A 14,479-nucleotide genomic window follows, 5' to 3' on the forward strand; every position below is an offset into this window, starting at 1 on the left:
TTTTTCAGCTACATCCTGGGAAAACTGCCTGGCACTGAATACTACACAGCCTACTCTGGTTTTGTCTTCACAAATGATTCTCCAAAGTGTTCAGGACCTTTCTCACATGCTCTACAGATGAACATGACATCGTTCCTGCTCCCAGCCGGTCCAGCGCACTAAGCAATATTCTCATCTATGGGTGCTGAACACACTGAAAAGTTAAAACCTCTGCGTTGGGAGGCTGGACTGTGGGAATCATGTCACACATCCTCATGCAAAGAGCAGAATTAACATTTAATAAATTAACATTTATTAATTTTTTTCTTTAAACTAATCAACACACCATGTGCTGAAAGAGAAGGAAACACTACAGCCATGAAAAATTTTTCCCTTCAGAGGAGGGACAAGGATACTCCACTGAATGCTTTTCTTTCAGATTCTGCTCCAGTGATTTGAAGGACAAGTATCCTTTCATGAAACAGTGATGGCCTCTTCCACATGATGGAGATATTGTCTGGACCAGGAGTCAAGGAAAGTGATGGAGAATTAGGACCCTTGTTTCTTAAGTAGGAGAGTAGAAACGTTCACAGTAGGTCCTTGACATGAGCTATTTCATCCAGGACTGATCTCCACCTTGTAAAGGGATGAAGGGGCACAGGCTGGGAACTGAGGTACTTTGAAGCTCAGATTTTATGTTCTTTCTCAGAGAAGTTTGACTGCCTGTTCACAAATTCGATAGCAACTTGCAATGCAAAGGACATTATTCCAGTTACTGTAAGTGTTGGGGTCTGTGTTTCCCTTGACATGAATTGCAGCACATTTTTCTGCAAAGAGCAGATTGGGTTCCCCAGGCTTCCAGAACCTGTAAAAGAAAGTTCCTTTATTGGAAATGCACTAGCATGAAAGTTGATGTGGAGTCACCTCAAACACTTGTGGAGGAGAAAAGGAAAGTCACTCTGACAGAAAACAGGAGCCATAGTTTTGAATAGAAAACTATGTAAGCTTTCTGACTTGCAGAGCAGCTGAAGACAGAAATCCCACTCTGACAAATACCTGCCTTACACAATGTATTGATCACTTGGACTGAGGGCATGAATATTAGGGCTCTCCTCACTCTACCAGGATACTCACGTGACTGTATTCTCATATGGAGTCTGATCCACCCACTGCCACTTCCCATTTTTGTAAGCAGCTAAGCCTATGTAGTATTTTGTTTCATAGATGCTAGTAGCTTTTTCTTTTGTCAAGTTGAAGAGGAACTCCTGGGAAAAAAAAGCACAATGTCCATGAGTGGCAAGGCTGAGCACAGTGAGGCATCAGGAGTCCCCGTGGGGTGTGGCTGGTGCTGCAGAGGTGCAGACAGGACCTTGCCCCTTCCCTGCAGGACACAGAGGGGCTCTGAGTCCCCTCCAGGGTCCAGCACTGTGGCTCTGCCTGCTGGGTCCCTCTCTCTGGGTCCCTGTGCACTTACCTGCTCTGCCCTGCTGGTGATCACCGCCAGCTGGGAGCCCATCCCAGTGCAGTTCTCTGCACTCTCAGCCCAAGACATTGTGTCAGTGGACAGGAAATAGCAGCTTCCTTGAAACCTTCTCCAGCCCTTTGGGCAGCACGTCCAGCCATCCACTGTGGGGAAAAAAAATTCTGCTTTTGAACAAGGAGCGCTGTCCTTCATGGCTGTGAGTTCAATATAGGGTCCCAGGTGTTAGTAGTGGGGTTGGAACCCAAAGCCTGGACATAAATAAATCCTCTCTTCTTCTCTCCACAAGTAAAGCAGTCAGCAGCCTGACAGGCTCCTATCACAAGGCCTCTGCCTGAAGGGGCCTCTTCCCTTTCTCTCTCTGTCCTGCCATGTCCGTGCAACCTCTCTTTGGGGAGAGACATGGTTTCTGCCTTACCCTTCTTGAGAAAGCAAGATGAGAAGTAGTTGGCTTGTGCTTTTTTAGAAACACTTCCATCAGAGAAGAGTTGTCCAAGCTCTCAGCTCATGCAGATTCAGAGCCTGCTCTGAGAGCCTTGCTGCCACCACAGGCAGTTCCTTACACAGCCAGCTTATCCAAGAGACCTTGCCTTATGCCTAGAGATTCAAATAGTGCATTAAAATCTACAGATGTGTTCTCACAAAGGTTGAGGCTGCATGAGAAGGGATCTCTGACCTGAGTTTGAGAACTTGCACTACCAGCATTCCAGCACTCCATATCACCATTACTTCATGTGTGACTGCAGCTCAGCTCCCCAGCTATTCTGAGCTAAACATCCTCCTCCCTCTGCTGTCCCTCACACTGACTATCATGCTTGTGTGAACAGGCAGTGAGCCAGCACAGGATTGAAGCTGGATTGAACCAGCCAGTGTAAAAGCACTTGCATCTAGATCAGTAGACTGGACTTGCTATAGCGGGGTAGTGTGCAGGGAAGAGTAGGAAGGTTGGTCAAACCAGGTATGGAATGACCCACCCTCTTTCACTGACCTGGAGCATGTATTCAGAGCATTCTTAGTAAAGAGTGTCTTCTTACCTCAATTCCCCAGATTCCTTCCTTAAAACAATCCACTTGTGACTGACAGTAATATTCCCCACCTCAAAGGTTGAGGGGAAACCAAACAAAATTTTTGTGAGGTCCTTTTGTTACTTATGAGGCTCTCAGCATCACTCACCTTTCTCTGCAGAACTGCTGGGGACACAGTACCACTCTGTAGAGTTCTGGAGGACAATCTTGTAATGGCCAGAGCTTCCATCAAGTAAAGCCACTGAGAAGAGAGGAAAGCAAAGCAAAGTGCTATTGTCATCCTTTTCATCTTGTGCATGAGCAACCTGTGCTATCCTCTAACTTCTACTCTGGAGCTCCAACAGAGACTCTGTTATGGTAACAAGCTATGAAATCTGGATTGAGCAATGAGGTGAGAACAGCAGGCCACTTCTCCCACTACCAGTCATTCCCTCCCTCAAAAGAGCTCCTCTCATCTCAGTTGACTGAGAGACTCACTTGCCCAGCTGACAAACCTGGATTAGAAATCCTCTGAGGAAGGGGTGAGGAAAGAAACAAAGAAGTCATGGGATAAGTTAATAAGAGAGGAGAGGTCTGTTTTAGTGAAGGGCATTTGCCTGCCGAGAAGAGGGACTAGGGCTTTTTTTTCACCTGAAAAAAAGCAGTCACCTGAGCCCTTATCTTGAGGAAATTAAGACACTCTGGAACTCACCAAGGCAGATGGTCACAATGGCAGCTTTGATTGCAAGGGCAAAAATAAGGAAGATCCAGATGTTCAGCCAGGAGCAACTTCTCCCTTCTACTGGGGCTGAAAAACAAGAGTGAGCTTGTCCCAGGCAAAAGTTAGGAGCACGATAACCCAGAGTGCTCTGAACCCAAACAAACTACTCCCAAGATCTGGGGAGCCCCACAGGTGCTGGAAGCTGGTCCTGCTGCCTGTCCCTAGCAGTGACTCAGAACCACAGAGTACAGCAGCACAGTGGCTGCCCTGAGGCTGTTGTTTTATTTCCCTGTTTATCACAGGACCTGCTGGTATTCTACCCAAACCTGACTCCCCCTTTGCCCTGTCAGACCTCCTTTCTCCTCAACATATCCTCATGCTTGCCTTCCATTACCCTGTCTGGAACTGAACACTCTGTATCTCCCTCCTCTTCCTCTCTCTTTACAGCTTCTTTCTGTCACTACCTGCATTTTGCCTCTGTCCCATGAGCCCCTTTCAGCAGTGGCACAGTTCCCCAAAGGAGTGACTGCCCAGCTCAGGGTGTGAACAGCCAGACACACAGAAGGAATTGTTTCCACAGAGGAAAGGCACCCGGGAGCTCCTGGGGAGCCCTGGCTGGGCTGTCCTTGGAGACAGCAGAGATGGGAGCAGGGACTTGTGCTCAGCGTGGTGCAGAGAGCTTTAGCAGGGCAATGGCAGAAGGACAGCAGCCTGCAGCCCCATGGTTTACAGACACAGCTCTGAAGGGAATAGCAGGGCACGCTCTGCCTGGACTTCCATTCCCCCTGGCTCTAGGAAAAGGTCATTCTGCCAGCCTGGCCACTGCCCACTTCCCTCATCTGTTGCTCTGCTCTTGTCCTAAGCCCCATCTCCTGCTCGGAGATCCGGCCACCATGCCCAGGATCCATCCCAGCCTTGTCTTTCCCCCAGCCCCTTTGGCAGGAGCAGAGAAAGGAAGGAAGGAAGGTTTGGGAGTTACCTGCACTTCCAGGACTGACTCTCCCTTGGCCATTCATCATCTCTACAGGAGGATCACTCTTCTCTCCAAGGGTCCCCGTTACCAGTGTGGCCACAAAGAGCCTTCCTCCTCCACAGGGCACCTCCCACACTGGTGTACCCCACAGCACATGGAGATTGGAGAATTTTCATAATTTCCCTGCCAGGACATTTCACAAGATGCTCATTGCAACACACAAAGTCACCAAGACAAGGGAAACAGATGAAGGGGAGCATCACTGCAGCTCACACAATCTCCTTGCACAGCCTCAGGCACTTTCACAGGCCATACACGCCCTTCCCTCTCTGCTGCCTGCTCTCTCCTGCTGAGGCTCCATGTGTGTGACAATACATACACGGGCAGGTACATTTGGCATTTGCTAGCAAAGGGCTAAGCCCAGACAGCACAGCCTGCAAAAGGGAACCCAAATTGAGAGGAAAGCACATCTGTGACTTTGTCTGGGCAGTGCCCATGTGCATCCTGAGCCCAGAAATCCTGAGCACAACAGAGAACTTGCCAACTCTCTTTTGATTGAATTGCATTGGAAGGGAGGTTGGGGCTTTGAGCAAAAGGGTTCAGTATGACCTGGTATTGTGGGGCAGGAGGATCACTTGGCAGTGCCACAGACAGATCAAGAAGTTTCACTTGGTTGTGACTGCAAACGCTGCAGACATATGTGGAACAGGCTGAGATGTTCCATCAGCTGGTTTCTCCCTGTGCAGAGGACTGCATGGGTGCAGAGACACAGGAATAGGAGAGCTCATAGCCACAGCACAGGCCTTGCAGCTGAAGCATCACAAGATCAGGGCACAGAACTGCTTACAAGGGAGGACAAGCCTGAGCTGTCTTGTACAAGACATCCTCTGATTCTCTTATTTTGTGCACAACAGGCTGCAGGCAGAGTCAGAGCCTACATTTCTAAATATCCTTATGTACCTAATGTTCACAAGCTCTCACCCCACAGAAAAACACATTCACAAGACTTGTGGAACCTCCAGCCTCCCAGCAGCCATGCAGGAAGTGCAGCTGCAAGAACACATCCCCTTTGTGGAAGCATGGCTTCCCCTGGTCCCACACACTTCCTGATGGAGATGTGGGGTTCATGAGTATCCACAGCTCTCCCAGCAGCCTGTGAACCACAGGTGAAAGCACAGGGTCACATTGTCACACTGCAGAACTGTGGCTCTGTGCCTGCTGCACTCCTCAGTGCCATCAGCGAGGTCATCCACAGCACTCAGCTGCCAGGGAGCTTCTTACAGACAGAGGTGGCCAAGCTGCAGAGCACCCTGGGCTCGATGGCCACTTCCTTCCCACTCCTCTCTCCTCTGTCTCTTACAATGTTCTTGCTTCATCTAAACTTTGTTTTCAGACTGTTTCTTCTGTGCCTCAGGAGCCTTTCCCTCATGCCGTGGTTGCTGTTAAGCTGGTGGTCATGCTCTTCTTTAACAGCTCTGGACTGGGGGCAAAGGAAACTCCCATAGTTGCAGCTATTGCATTCACAGAGCTGTCTGCATTCACACTCCTGTTTCTATCATTGCTGCTCTCCAGGCCATCTGACCAACATGAAGTGGGATGGGTAAGGCTGGGGAGGGTTCCAAGTCCAAGGAACAGCAAGTGTGCACCTGTTCAGAAATGGACTTGGTGGAGCATGTTCTCTCTCTCTCAGTGGTTGATGGCAGTTTCTTCATGAGCCTGAATTCCCTGAGCAGTCCTGCCATCCAGTTTTCTGGAATCCCTAATGATTTGAAGGCAAAGACTTATCTGCAACAATGACATAAGGGCAAGGAGCCTGGAGAGAAACACTGATAAAGGCAGAAAGCACAGCAGCAGTGCTAGCAGCAGGGACAATACAGGAAGGGAGAATTAATCCCAGAGAAAGTTGCTCCCACTGTGCCTGGTTGCTTTGCCCTCTCACAGCCTGAAAACCATCCCCACAGCCCTGAGCCCCAGCAGTGTGTGAGGGACAGCTCACAGAGGCAGCTGTCAGCCTCTGCAACATGTGCTGCAGTTTCTGAGTTTGTTTTCAGCAGTAAAGATGAAATAAATCCAGGGGACACTGGAGGTTCCTTTTCATGGAGCTTTGTGAGACAGGTTATGGAAGACCAAAGGAGGAAATGGACTCTGCTGGCTCTCACACTCCCCAGTTAGGCAGAACTGGTGGGGAAGTAGAGGCTGGGTGCCAGTTTACCTGCAGTCATTCTGAGATGCTGGGATGCAGGATTGTGTGAGAAAGCAGAGGGCAAATGCCAGAATGACAACAGAGGCTTTAGAAGGGCAAACAGTGGCCAATTTGAGGATTTGTTTGCAAGCACTCCATTGGAAGACTCCCATTTTGATGATGTGCTTCTGCTTTGATCGCCACCCTGTCCCTGCTTTCCAAGACATCTCTTCAGCCAATATGTGGGAGCACCAATTTAGAGAGCCTCTCCAGCCCATTGTGCAGCACCTCCAGTCTCACCTGGGCAGCAAGAGCAGGACACTGAGTGAACGTGCCCAGGACTGAGAGGGAATGTGGTCTTTTTTCTGGAGACTCCCCAAAGGCATGGGGCCAAGGCTGGATTGTTCTCTGCAGGTTGTTCCTCAGGCAGCTCACCATACCACTGCCCATGTGTCCTAGTAACTGACATAGGAAATAGCCAATCTCCTTGCAAAGCCAGTCTTTGCCAGGCAGGAGTAACTGAGAGGAGGTTCCCAGGCCCTGACAAGGCAAATGGAGCATCTTTGGGATGGACCCCTTCACATGAAGAGAGGCTGAGCTCGAAGTGCTCAGAGCAGAGGAGGGAGGGATGCTACCGACTGCCTGACCATCAGTCTTCCACAAAACATTCCCTCTCAGCCAAGTGGGGATGCAGGCTGCAGCACTCACCCCCATCTCAGAGACCCTCTGTGTGTAAGTGCTGGCCTCCACTGTCCTCAGGATGAGGTTTCCTCCATCAGGCATTTTATGCTTCAGCTTCAGATATTTGGAGACAATGGCTCTCATTGCTGAGGGAGATTGTTCCAGCCCTGCTGTCCTGCTGCCTGCTGGAGGATTACAATAAAGGCTCCACCTTTCACATCAGTCAGCTTCCAAGGGCTCCAGAAGTGGAGAGGTGTCACCCTCCACCATGGCCTTGTCAAGTGTTGCAGGGATTGATGAGCTCCAGAACCTGGGGTCTCAGGGCTCAGAGGGACAAGGAGACAGACTCTTCCAGATCCTGATTCATCCCAACCTCCCAGGATCAATCACCCTTGTTCTACTCCTGCTCTCCTCCTAGAGCCAGCAATCCTGCATGGAATCCTGCCTTCTTCCTGCAGCCAAGGGGAGGGGGCCATGTCCAGAGCCAGCAGGGGCTGCAGCTCACCTCTGGCTGACCCCAGGTGGGGACAGCCAGCAGAGGAACCTGCTGGTCAGCTCTGTCCTTCAGGGACTGTGCACCTTCAGCTGGCTGCACCACAGCCTCCTGTGCTGGGCTGGCTCTTGTGTGGAGGAGGGAAGAGAGGAAATGTGCTCCTTGTCCTGCTGGTGAGCTAAGAGCTGTGGCAGAGGGGAGGCCTAAATGGGATCCTGCATAGCAAAAGCCAGAAAAGGGTGGGAATGGTGCTAAAGGCCCTGGATAAGGAGGTCACCTCTGGGCAGACCCCAGCCCAGCAGCCCAGGCTGGTGCTGGGAGAAACTGTGCCATTGCAGGGTGTGGTTTCCAGGCTGCACATGGGAGAGGCCCTCACCTGCAGGACCAGGAGGATGTGCTGTCACCACTCCCCATTCTTGAAATGACAGCCTGGAAGGCCAGGCTGGAGCTGGCTTTATGAGGGCTCATGTCCTGCATGTTTCAGGAAGAAAGTCTCAGCCCAGGACTCCTGTGCACGAAGAACTCACAAGGAAGATGGAGAACCATTCCATGACGTGAGAGGACAGAGTCAGATCACCGAGGTGGAGCACCACTGCATTTCTTTTGCTCCCTATCCTGTTTTTCAGGCTGTGCTCAGATGGAGGCAAAGCAGGGACCATTTCATTCCACTAATGCAAACACAGACCCCCACGGAAAGAAAAAGGTTACAACAAGTCTAAGAGCAGAAATTGCCATGAAAACATGGGAAGGGAGAAGCCAAGAGGCCAGGAGACGAGCTGGGAGGACAGGTGATGTGGGAACAAGAGAAATGAACTCAAAAGCAGAGAAGAACATATCCCTGGAAGGCAGATGCATGCAAATACACAGTGGAGAAAAAAATCCACATGCAAATAAACTCTGAGGCAAGTGGTTAAAATGCTGCTTTGCAGGGACGAGCTTGACCCCCATAAGAGTCCCCAAACCAGAAGAGCTGTCTGGCAGTGGGTCTCCAGGGGAGGCACCTTGACCCTGGGTCTAGATGTGTGACTTAGGGGGGCTGAAGGAAGTAGTTTTGTGCTCACAGCCAGGGAACTGGGCTTGGGCAGAGCCAGCAGAGAATGAGAGGAGGCTGAGGCAAAGAGAGAGAAATGGAGTCAAGAAATAGATTAAGTAGCAGTTGTGAGGAAAGGTAACTCTTGGAACTGGGAAGAAAGCAATGGAAGAGGGGAGAAGCATCTCAGGCCCAAAGAAGGCCCTGAGGAGATTGGTAGTCATGTTCCCACTGTGGGACACGAAGGGACATTAACTCAAGTGGCATCAGAGAAGGAGTTAGTTCTGCGTGAAACACACATCTGCACTGGGAAGCTGGAGAGGACCAGGACACCAGGAAAGGGAAGGGAGGATATTTGAAGCACGGCACTTCTCCAGTTCCCTGGTACCACCACAAGTCTCTGCTGACAGCTGCTTTCTCATATCTACCTGTGACACTTCCTCACTTCTCCTTGGGTTATTGGCTGTATCCTGTGGAATGAAATCAAATCCCTGCCAGTGTCAATACTACAGCAGTGGAAATAGCCTTGCTGAAAGGGACTTTGTACACAAGAATATCATGATAGGACAAAGGGGAATTGCTTTAGACTGACAGGATACAGGTTTTGATGAAATATTAGGAAGGAATACATTACTGTGAGGTGGTGAGGCACTGGAACCAGTTGCCCATTGGAGCTGTGGATGTCCCATCCTTGAAATATGGTCAAGGCCAGTCTGGATGGGAATATGAGAAACCTGGTCTAGTGGAAGCTGTCCCTGCCCATGATCCAGGGGACTTGAAACTAAACCATCTTAAAAGTCTCTTCCAACCCAAACCATTCCATGGTTTGTGGATTGTAACCCCACAGCTTAGAGATGGAAAAGGACAAAGAGATATGCACACAGAGCACAGGGCCTTACTTCATTGTTCTGATACTGTATTTTCTCTTCTCTAACATTTCAGAATTTGTTCAGCACAACCAGTACAGATAGAGGACATTTTCAAAAAAAAAGCAAACAGCTCTGCTCAAGGAGACAAAGGACATTGCATCTCAGGATATCTGGCTTCCATTCCAGTGTCTTCCTCCTGGAGAAGTCCATCTCTTTTCAGCCAGAGGCTGCTGGAACCACTCAGAGAGAAGAGGACACAAGAAACCCAGAGCTGCTCCAATGAGCCTGAGCCTCCCTGTGTTCCCTGAGCCACCACATGCACTGGGGATGCTGGACAAAGCTCATTTCACTTGCACACGCATGGTCCCACCCCACACAGTGAAAATGTGTCAGAGCTCCCCACCCTTCCCAGCACAGCCAGAGCTGTTCCCAGCTCCCTGCTGAGCTCCCAGCTTTACTCAGGACAGGGGTATTTCCATCACACAATTACTGCTGCAGCTTCACAAATTCGATGTTGCTTCGTAGTTGGTATGACATCATTCCAGTTCTTGAGGGCCCCTTCAGGCAAATGCATTACAGTACAGTTCTCACCATAGTTATTACTTGGTTCTCCTTTTCGCCAGAACCTGGGACAGAGACAGGCTTGTTACACCCCAGTGCCCACTGTAGAGCACTGCAGGAAAAGGCCACAGCAGGATGCAAGACTTGAAGGGAAGAGACAGAAGTTCCCAATGCTGATTCATGGACTGAAGCAGTGCCCTTCCTCCCACTCCATATCCCACTGGCACCAGTGACACATGGAAACCTGCCTCCCTCCTACAGCCTTCCAGCACAACAGGGCCCTGCTTCATCCTGCTGGGGGCAACTGACCACCACCATTCACCCCATGCACCTCACACCCAGCAGAGGCACTTGCTGGACTGCAGGGAAAGTCTGTTCTCCAGAAGAAGTCACGGCAAGGAGAGTCCTGGTGCTCTCTCCCTGTGCCCCATCTCTTTCCCTGCATTCCAGCACTGGCCATTTTGTGCATATAAGTGCAGTGAATGCAGGTCAGGCCAGGCTGGTCATCTGGGTTCTGAATGGTTCTTGGTGCCAGCAAGTTGAAGTTATTTCTATGCCGACAGCAATGATTTCCACGTCACAGGTAGTTAATTCATAACCAATACCCCGCACAGATGGGGCCATGTGAACCTGGGGTCCAACACAGCCCTCTCCTGCTATATCTTTGATCTCCCTCAAGGAAGCATGGAGACCACCCCCACTCATTCACCAGCATTTTCCCTACATTCCTTCCCTGCCTGGAGTCACATTAAAGAATCTTCAACCAGACATACTCACGCTGCTGTCACACTGTATGGAGTCTTGTCCACCCACTGCCACTGATCCCCCTTCTCAAACAGACCAATGTATAAATTCTCTCTTTTCACATCTTGATTTTGCTGCTTGAAGAGGAATTCCTGGCAATCAGAGAGTGCATTGTCCATGAGTGGCAGGACTGAGCACAGGGAGGCATCAGGAATCCCCGTGGGGTAGGGCTGGTGGCAGAGGTGGGCTGGTGCTGCAGAGGTGCAGACAGGACCTTGCCCCTTCCCTGCAGGACACGGGAGGTGCTCTGAGTCCCCTCCAGGGCCCAGCACTGTGGCTCTGCCTGCTGGGTCCCTCTCTCTGTGTCCCTGTGCACTTACCTGCTCTGCCCTGCTGGTGATCACCACCAGATGGGAGCCCATCCCAGTGCAGTTCTCTGCACTCTCAGCACAGTTCATCTTATCAGTGGACAGGAAATAGCAGCTTCCTTGAAACCTTCTCCAGCCCTTTGGGCAGCATGTCCAGCCTCGGTCTGTGCAGGGAGAGGACAGAGAGATGCAGGCTGCTAACAAGAGGTGGTGATTGCAGAGATCCAGGCTTTCCAGGGACAGTGCTCATTTCCTCCTCAGTGACTTTTCCTGACAGAAAGGGCTTGAAAAAACAGGGATAGTGCAGACATTTCTTCCCACTGCTCAGGGGTAGCACCAGTGAGCTTTGTGTACCCAAAGCCATGGTAATCCTTGTAAGGGGATCTCAGGTCTCTTCAAAGTTTTCTTGGGGATGTGGTTTGACCTGCCCTGGCACAGCCTCCTTGAGGGGTTCCCTTAGCCCCAGGGAAGAGGGGACATGGGGAGTACTGACCTGTGCCTTGTGGCCCCGCTGAGTCACACTCCCACTGCGAGAAGTGCTGCTGCAGGGCTGAGGGCTGCTCACTGCTGTGGCAGAAGGGAAGCACTGCAAAGGGAGAGGAAAGGCAGCAGGATTAGCCCTTGCTCCCAGCTCCTCACACAGCACCTCTGGCCCCTTGACTCTCCTTCCACCATTTCCCCAGCCAGCATGGTCCCAGCTGTCACCTCTCCTGGCACAGCTGCCCTCCCAGCCAGAAAGAGCCCCTCTTCCAAGCCAGACAGCAGAGGGACCCCTGGAAGCACATGCCACTGGGGACATGCCCCACCCACGGCAGGAGTGAGCCCTCCCAAGCACAGCCACTCTGCCATGCACAGACCCACAGCCCTGCTGCCAGTCTACAAAGCAGCCTCTCCTTGTCACCCTTTGTCTCTTCCTCAACCACACAGCAACAGCACTTGGGGGAGTCACCCTCAGCTGGGCCTGTTCCATCAGCAACACACAGTGCAGGAGAAGGGAATCACTTACAGCTGGAGCTGCTGAAACCAGGGTGCAGCATAAACAAGAGGCACAAGGTCACAAAGGCTGCTTTGATTGCAAGGGCAAAAATAAGGAAGACCCAGATGTTCAGCCAGGTGCAGCCTCTCTCTTCTGCTGGGGCTGTAAAACACAAAGCAAGAGTGATCCTGTCCCAGCCCAGAGTTAGGAACAGGATCACCCAGGGGGCTCTGTTCCCCAGCACCCTGCTAGTCCCTTGTTCCAAGGTCTGGGGAGCCCCACAGGTGCTGGAAGCAGGTCCTGCTGCCAGTCCCTAGCAGTGGCTCAGAGCCACAGAGTACAGCAGCACAGAGGCTGCCCTGAGGCTGTTGTTTTATTTCCCTGTTTAGCACAAGATCTGCCTGTATTCTGCCCAAACCTGACTCCCCCTTTGCCCTGTCAGACCTCCTTTCTCCTCAACACATCCTCCTGCTTGCCTTCCATTACCCTGTCGGGCACTGAATGCTCTGTCTGCATCTCCCTCCTCTTCCTCTCTCTTTACAGCTTCTTTCTCTCACTACCTGCATTTTGCCTCTGTCCCATGAGCCCCTTTCTGCAGTGGCACAGTTCCCCAAAGGAGTGACTGCCCAGCTCAGGGTGTGAACAGCCAGACACACAGAAGGAATTGTTTCCACAGAGGAAAGGCACCCGGGAGCTCCTGGGGAGCCCTGGCTGGGCTGTCCTTGGAGACAGCAGAGATGGGAGCAGGGACTTGTGCTCAGCGTGGTGCAGAGAGCTTTAGCAGGGCAATGGCAGAAGGACAGCAGCCTGCAGCCCCATGGTTTACAGACACAGCTCTGAAGGGAATAGCAGGGCACGCTCTGCCTGGACTTCCATTCCCCCTGGCTCTAGGAAAAGGTCATTCTGCCAGCCTGGCCACTGCCCACTTCCCTCATCTGTTGCTCTGCTCTTGTCCTAAGCCCCATCTCCTGCTCGGAGATCCGGCCACCATGCCCAGGATCCATCCCAGCCTTGTCTTTCCCCCAGCCCCTTTGGCAGGAGCAGAGAAAGGAAGGAAGGAAGGTTTGGGGGTTACCTGCACTTCCAGGACTGACTCTCCCTTGGCCATTCATCATCTCTACAGGAGGATCACTCTTCTCTCCAAGGGTCCCCGTTACCAGTGTGGCCACAAAGAGCCTTCCTCCTCCACAGGGCACCTCCCACACTGGTGAGGGGCCTTCACAGGCTCTAATCTGATGTGCTGAAAAAGACATATCCTGGGTGTACCCACAGCACATGGAGATTGGGGAAGTTCCATCATTACCTTTCCAGGGCACTTCACGCAATACTCACTGCAACCCAGAATGTCACCAAGAGAAAGGAGACAGATGAAGAGGAGTGTCACTGTCTCATTTTCTGAAAAATCCCTTCGCCAGGATTTCTTCTCCTGGGAAGCTGAGAAACCTCAGAGAGAAATGAAAACAATTATTATCTGATTGCTTTTCCTGTGTTTACTGCCTTGGAACGTTGTCTGGAGTTTGTTTACCAACTGATCATTGTTTGATTGGGTTCATGTTAATTTTTTTACTCAATGACCAATCACCACCAGTGGTGTTGGACTCTGAGGAGTCAGTCAAGATCTTTTCATTATCATTCTTGTTAAAACTTCTGTCTGTATCCTTTCTCTTTCTATAGTATAGTTACAGTAAATAGAATAGAATAGAATAGAATAGAATATATATATTGTATTATATTATATCATACTATATTATATCATATCATACTATATTATATTAATTATATTATATTATGCTATATTATATTATAATATATTAGCTATATTATATTATATTAACTATATTTATTATATTATATTGATTATATTATAGTATATTAATTATATATTCTATTCTAATATTTTATATTATATTAGCCTTCTGCAAACTTGAAGTCAGATTCACTCATGTCACACCTCACCCTGGGGACCCCTGCAAATACCACAGAGGAGCATCATTGGAGCTCACACAACCTCCCTTTGCACAGCCTCAGGCACTTTCACAGGCCATACACGCCCTTCCCTCTCTGCTGCCTGCTCTCTCCTGCTGAGGCTCCATGTGTGTGACAATACATACATGGGCAGGTACATTTGGCATTTGCTAGCAAAGGGCTAAGCCCACTGAGCACAGCCTGCAAAAGGGAACCCAAATTGAGAGGAAAGCACATCTGTGACTTTGTCTGGGCAGTGCCTATGCGCATCCTGAGCCCAGAAATCCTGAGCACAACAGAGAACTTGCCAACTCTCTTTTGATCGAATTGCATTGGAAGGGAGGTTGGGGCTTTGAGCAAAAGGGTTCAGTATGACCTGGCATTGTGGGGCAGGAGGATCACTTGGCAGTGCCAGAGACAGATCATGAAGTGTCACTTGGTTGTGACTGCAAA

At 50.5% G+C, this 14,479-nt stretch overlaps 2 protein-coding genes across 2 annotated transcripts; both read right to left on the minus strand.

The window, feature by feature from the left end:
• Nucleotides 1-269: 269 nt before the first annotated feature.
• LOC132323292 (C-type lectin domain family 4 member E-like) lies at nucleotides 270-7,859 on the minus strand. The gene is made up of 7 exons (XM_059838331.1): nucleotides 7,048-7,859; nucleotides 4,164-4,340; nucleotides 3,176-3,271; nucleotides 2,633-2,725; nucleotides 1,454-1,605; nucleotides 1,114-1,244; nucleotides 270-844 (listed from the first exon to the last, which is right to left on the minus strand). Exons 2-7 carry the CDS (start codon nucleotides 4,201-4,203, stop codon nucleotides 685-687), a joined length of 672 nt encoding a protein of 223 aa, XP_059694314.1. The 5' UTR covers nucleotides 4,204-4,340; nucleotides 7,048-7,859; the 3' UTR covers nucleotides 270-684.
• A 1,583-nt stretch (nucleotides 7,860-9,442) lies between these two features.
• On the minus strand, nucleotides 9,443-13,684 carry LOC132323293 (C-type lectin domain family 6 member A-like). The gene is made up of 6 exons (XM_059838333.1): nucleotides 13,137-13,684; nucleotides 12,092-12,223; nucleotides 11,579-11,671; nucleotides 11,098-11,249; nucleotides 10,751-10,869; nucleotides 9,443-10,038 (listed from the first exon to the last, which is right to left on the minus strand). Exons 1-6 carry the CDS (start codon nucleotides 13,336-13,338, stop codon nucleotides 9,891-9,893), a joined length of 846 nt encoding a protein of 281 aa, XP_059694316.1. The 5' UTR covers nucleotides 13,339-13,684; the 3' UTR covers nucleotides 9,443-9,890.
• Between the last annotated feature and the right edge of the window lie 795 nt (nucleotides 13,685-14,479).

Source organism: Haemorhous mexicanus, chromosome 2, assembly GCF_027477595.1.
Source record: "Haemorhous mexicanus isolate bHaeMex1 chromosome 2, bHaeMex1.pri, whole genome shotgun sequence".
In the NCBI taxonomy this organism is placed as follows: Eukaryota; Metazoa; Chordata; class Aves; order Passeriformes; family Fringillidae; genus Haemorhous; species Haemorhous mexicanus.

Excerpts from the sequence above, each read along its gene's own strand:
- LOC132323293 (XM_059838333.1), bottom strand. The coding sequence starts at position 13,338 with ATGTGCTGTGGGTACACCCAGGATATGTCTTTTTCAGCACATCAGATT. Across the intron at positions 11,250-11,578 it reads AGCGGGGCCACAAGGCACAG|ACCGAGGCTGGACATGCTGC; the intron begins GTCAGTACTCCC and ends CTCCCTGCACAG. Across the intron at positions 10,039-10,750 it reads CCATACAGTGTGACAGCAGC|GTTCTGGCGAAAAGGAGAAC; the intron begins GTGAGTATGTCT and ends TCTCTGTCCCAG.
- LOC132323292 (XM_059838331.1), bottom strand. The coding sequence starts at position 4,203 with ATGATGAATGGCCAAGGGAGAGTCAGTCCTGGAAGTGCAG. Across the intron at positions 2,726-3,175 it reads CATTGTGACCATCTGCCTTG|TGGCTTTACTTGATGGAAGC; the intron begins GTGAGTTCCAGA and ends CTCTCTTCTCAG. Across the intron at positions 1,245-1,453 it reads TCACCAGCAGGGCAGAGCAG|GAGTTCCTCTTCAACTTGAC; the intron begins GTAAGTGCACAG and ends TTTTTTTCCCAG.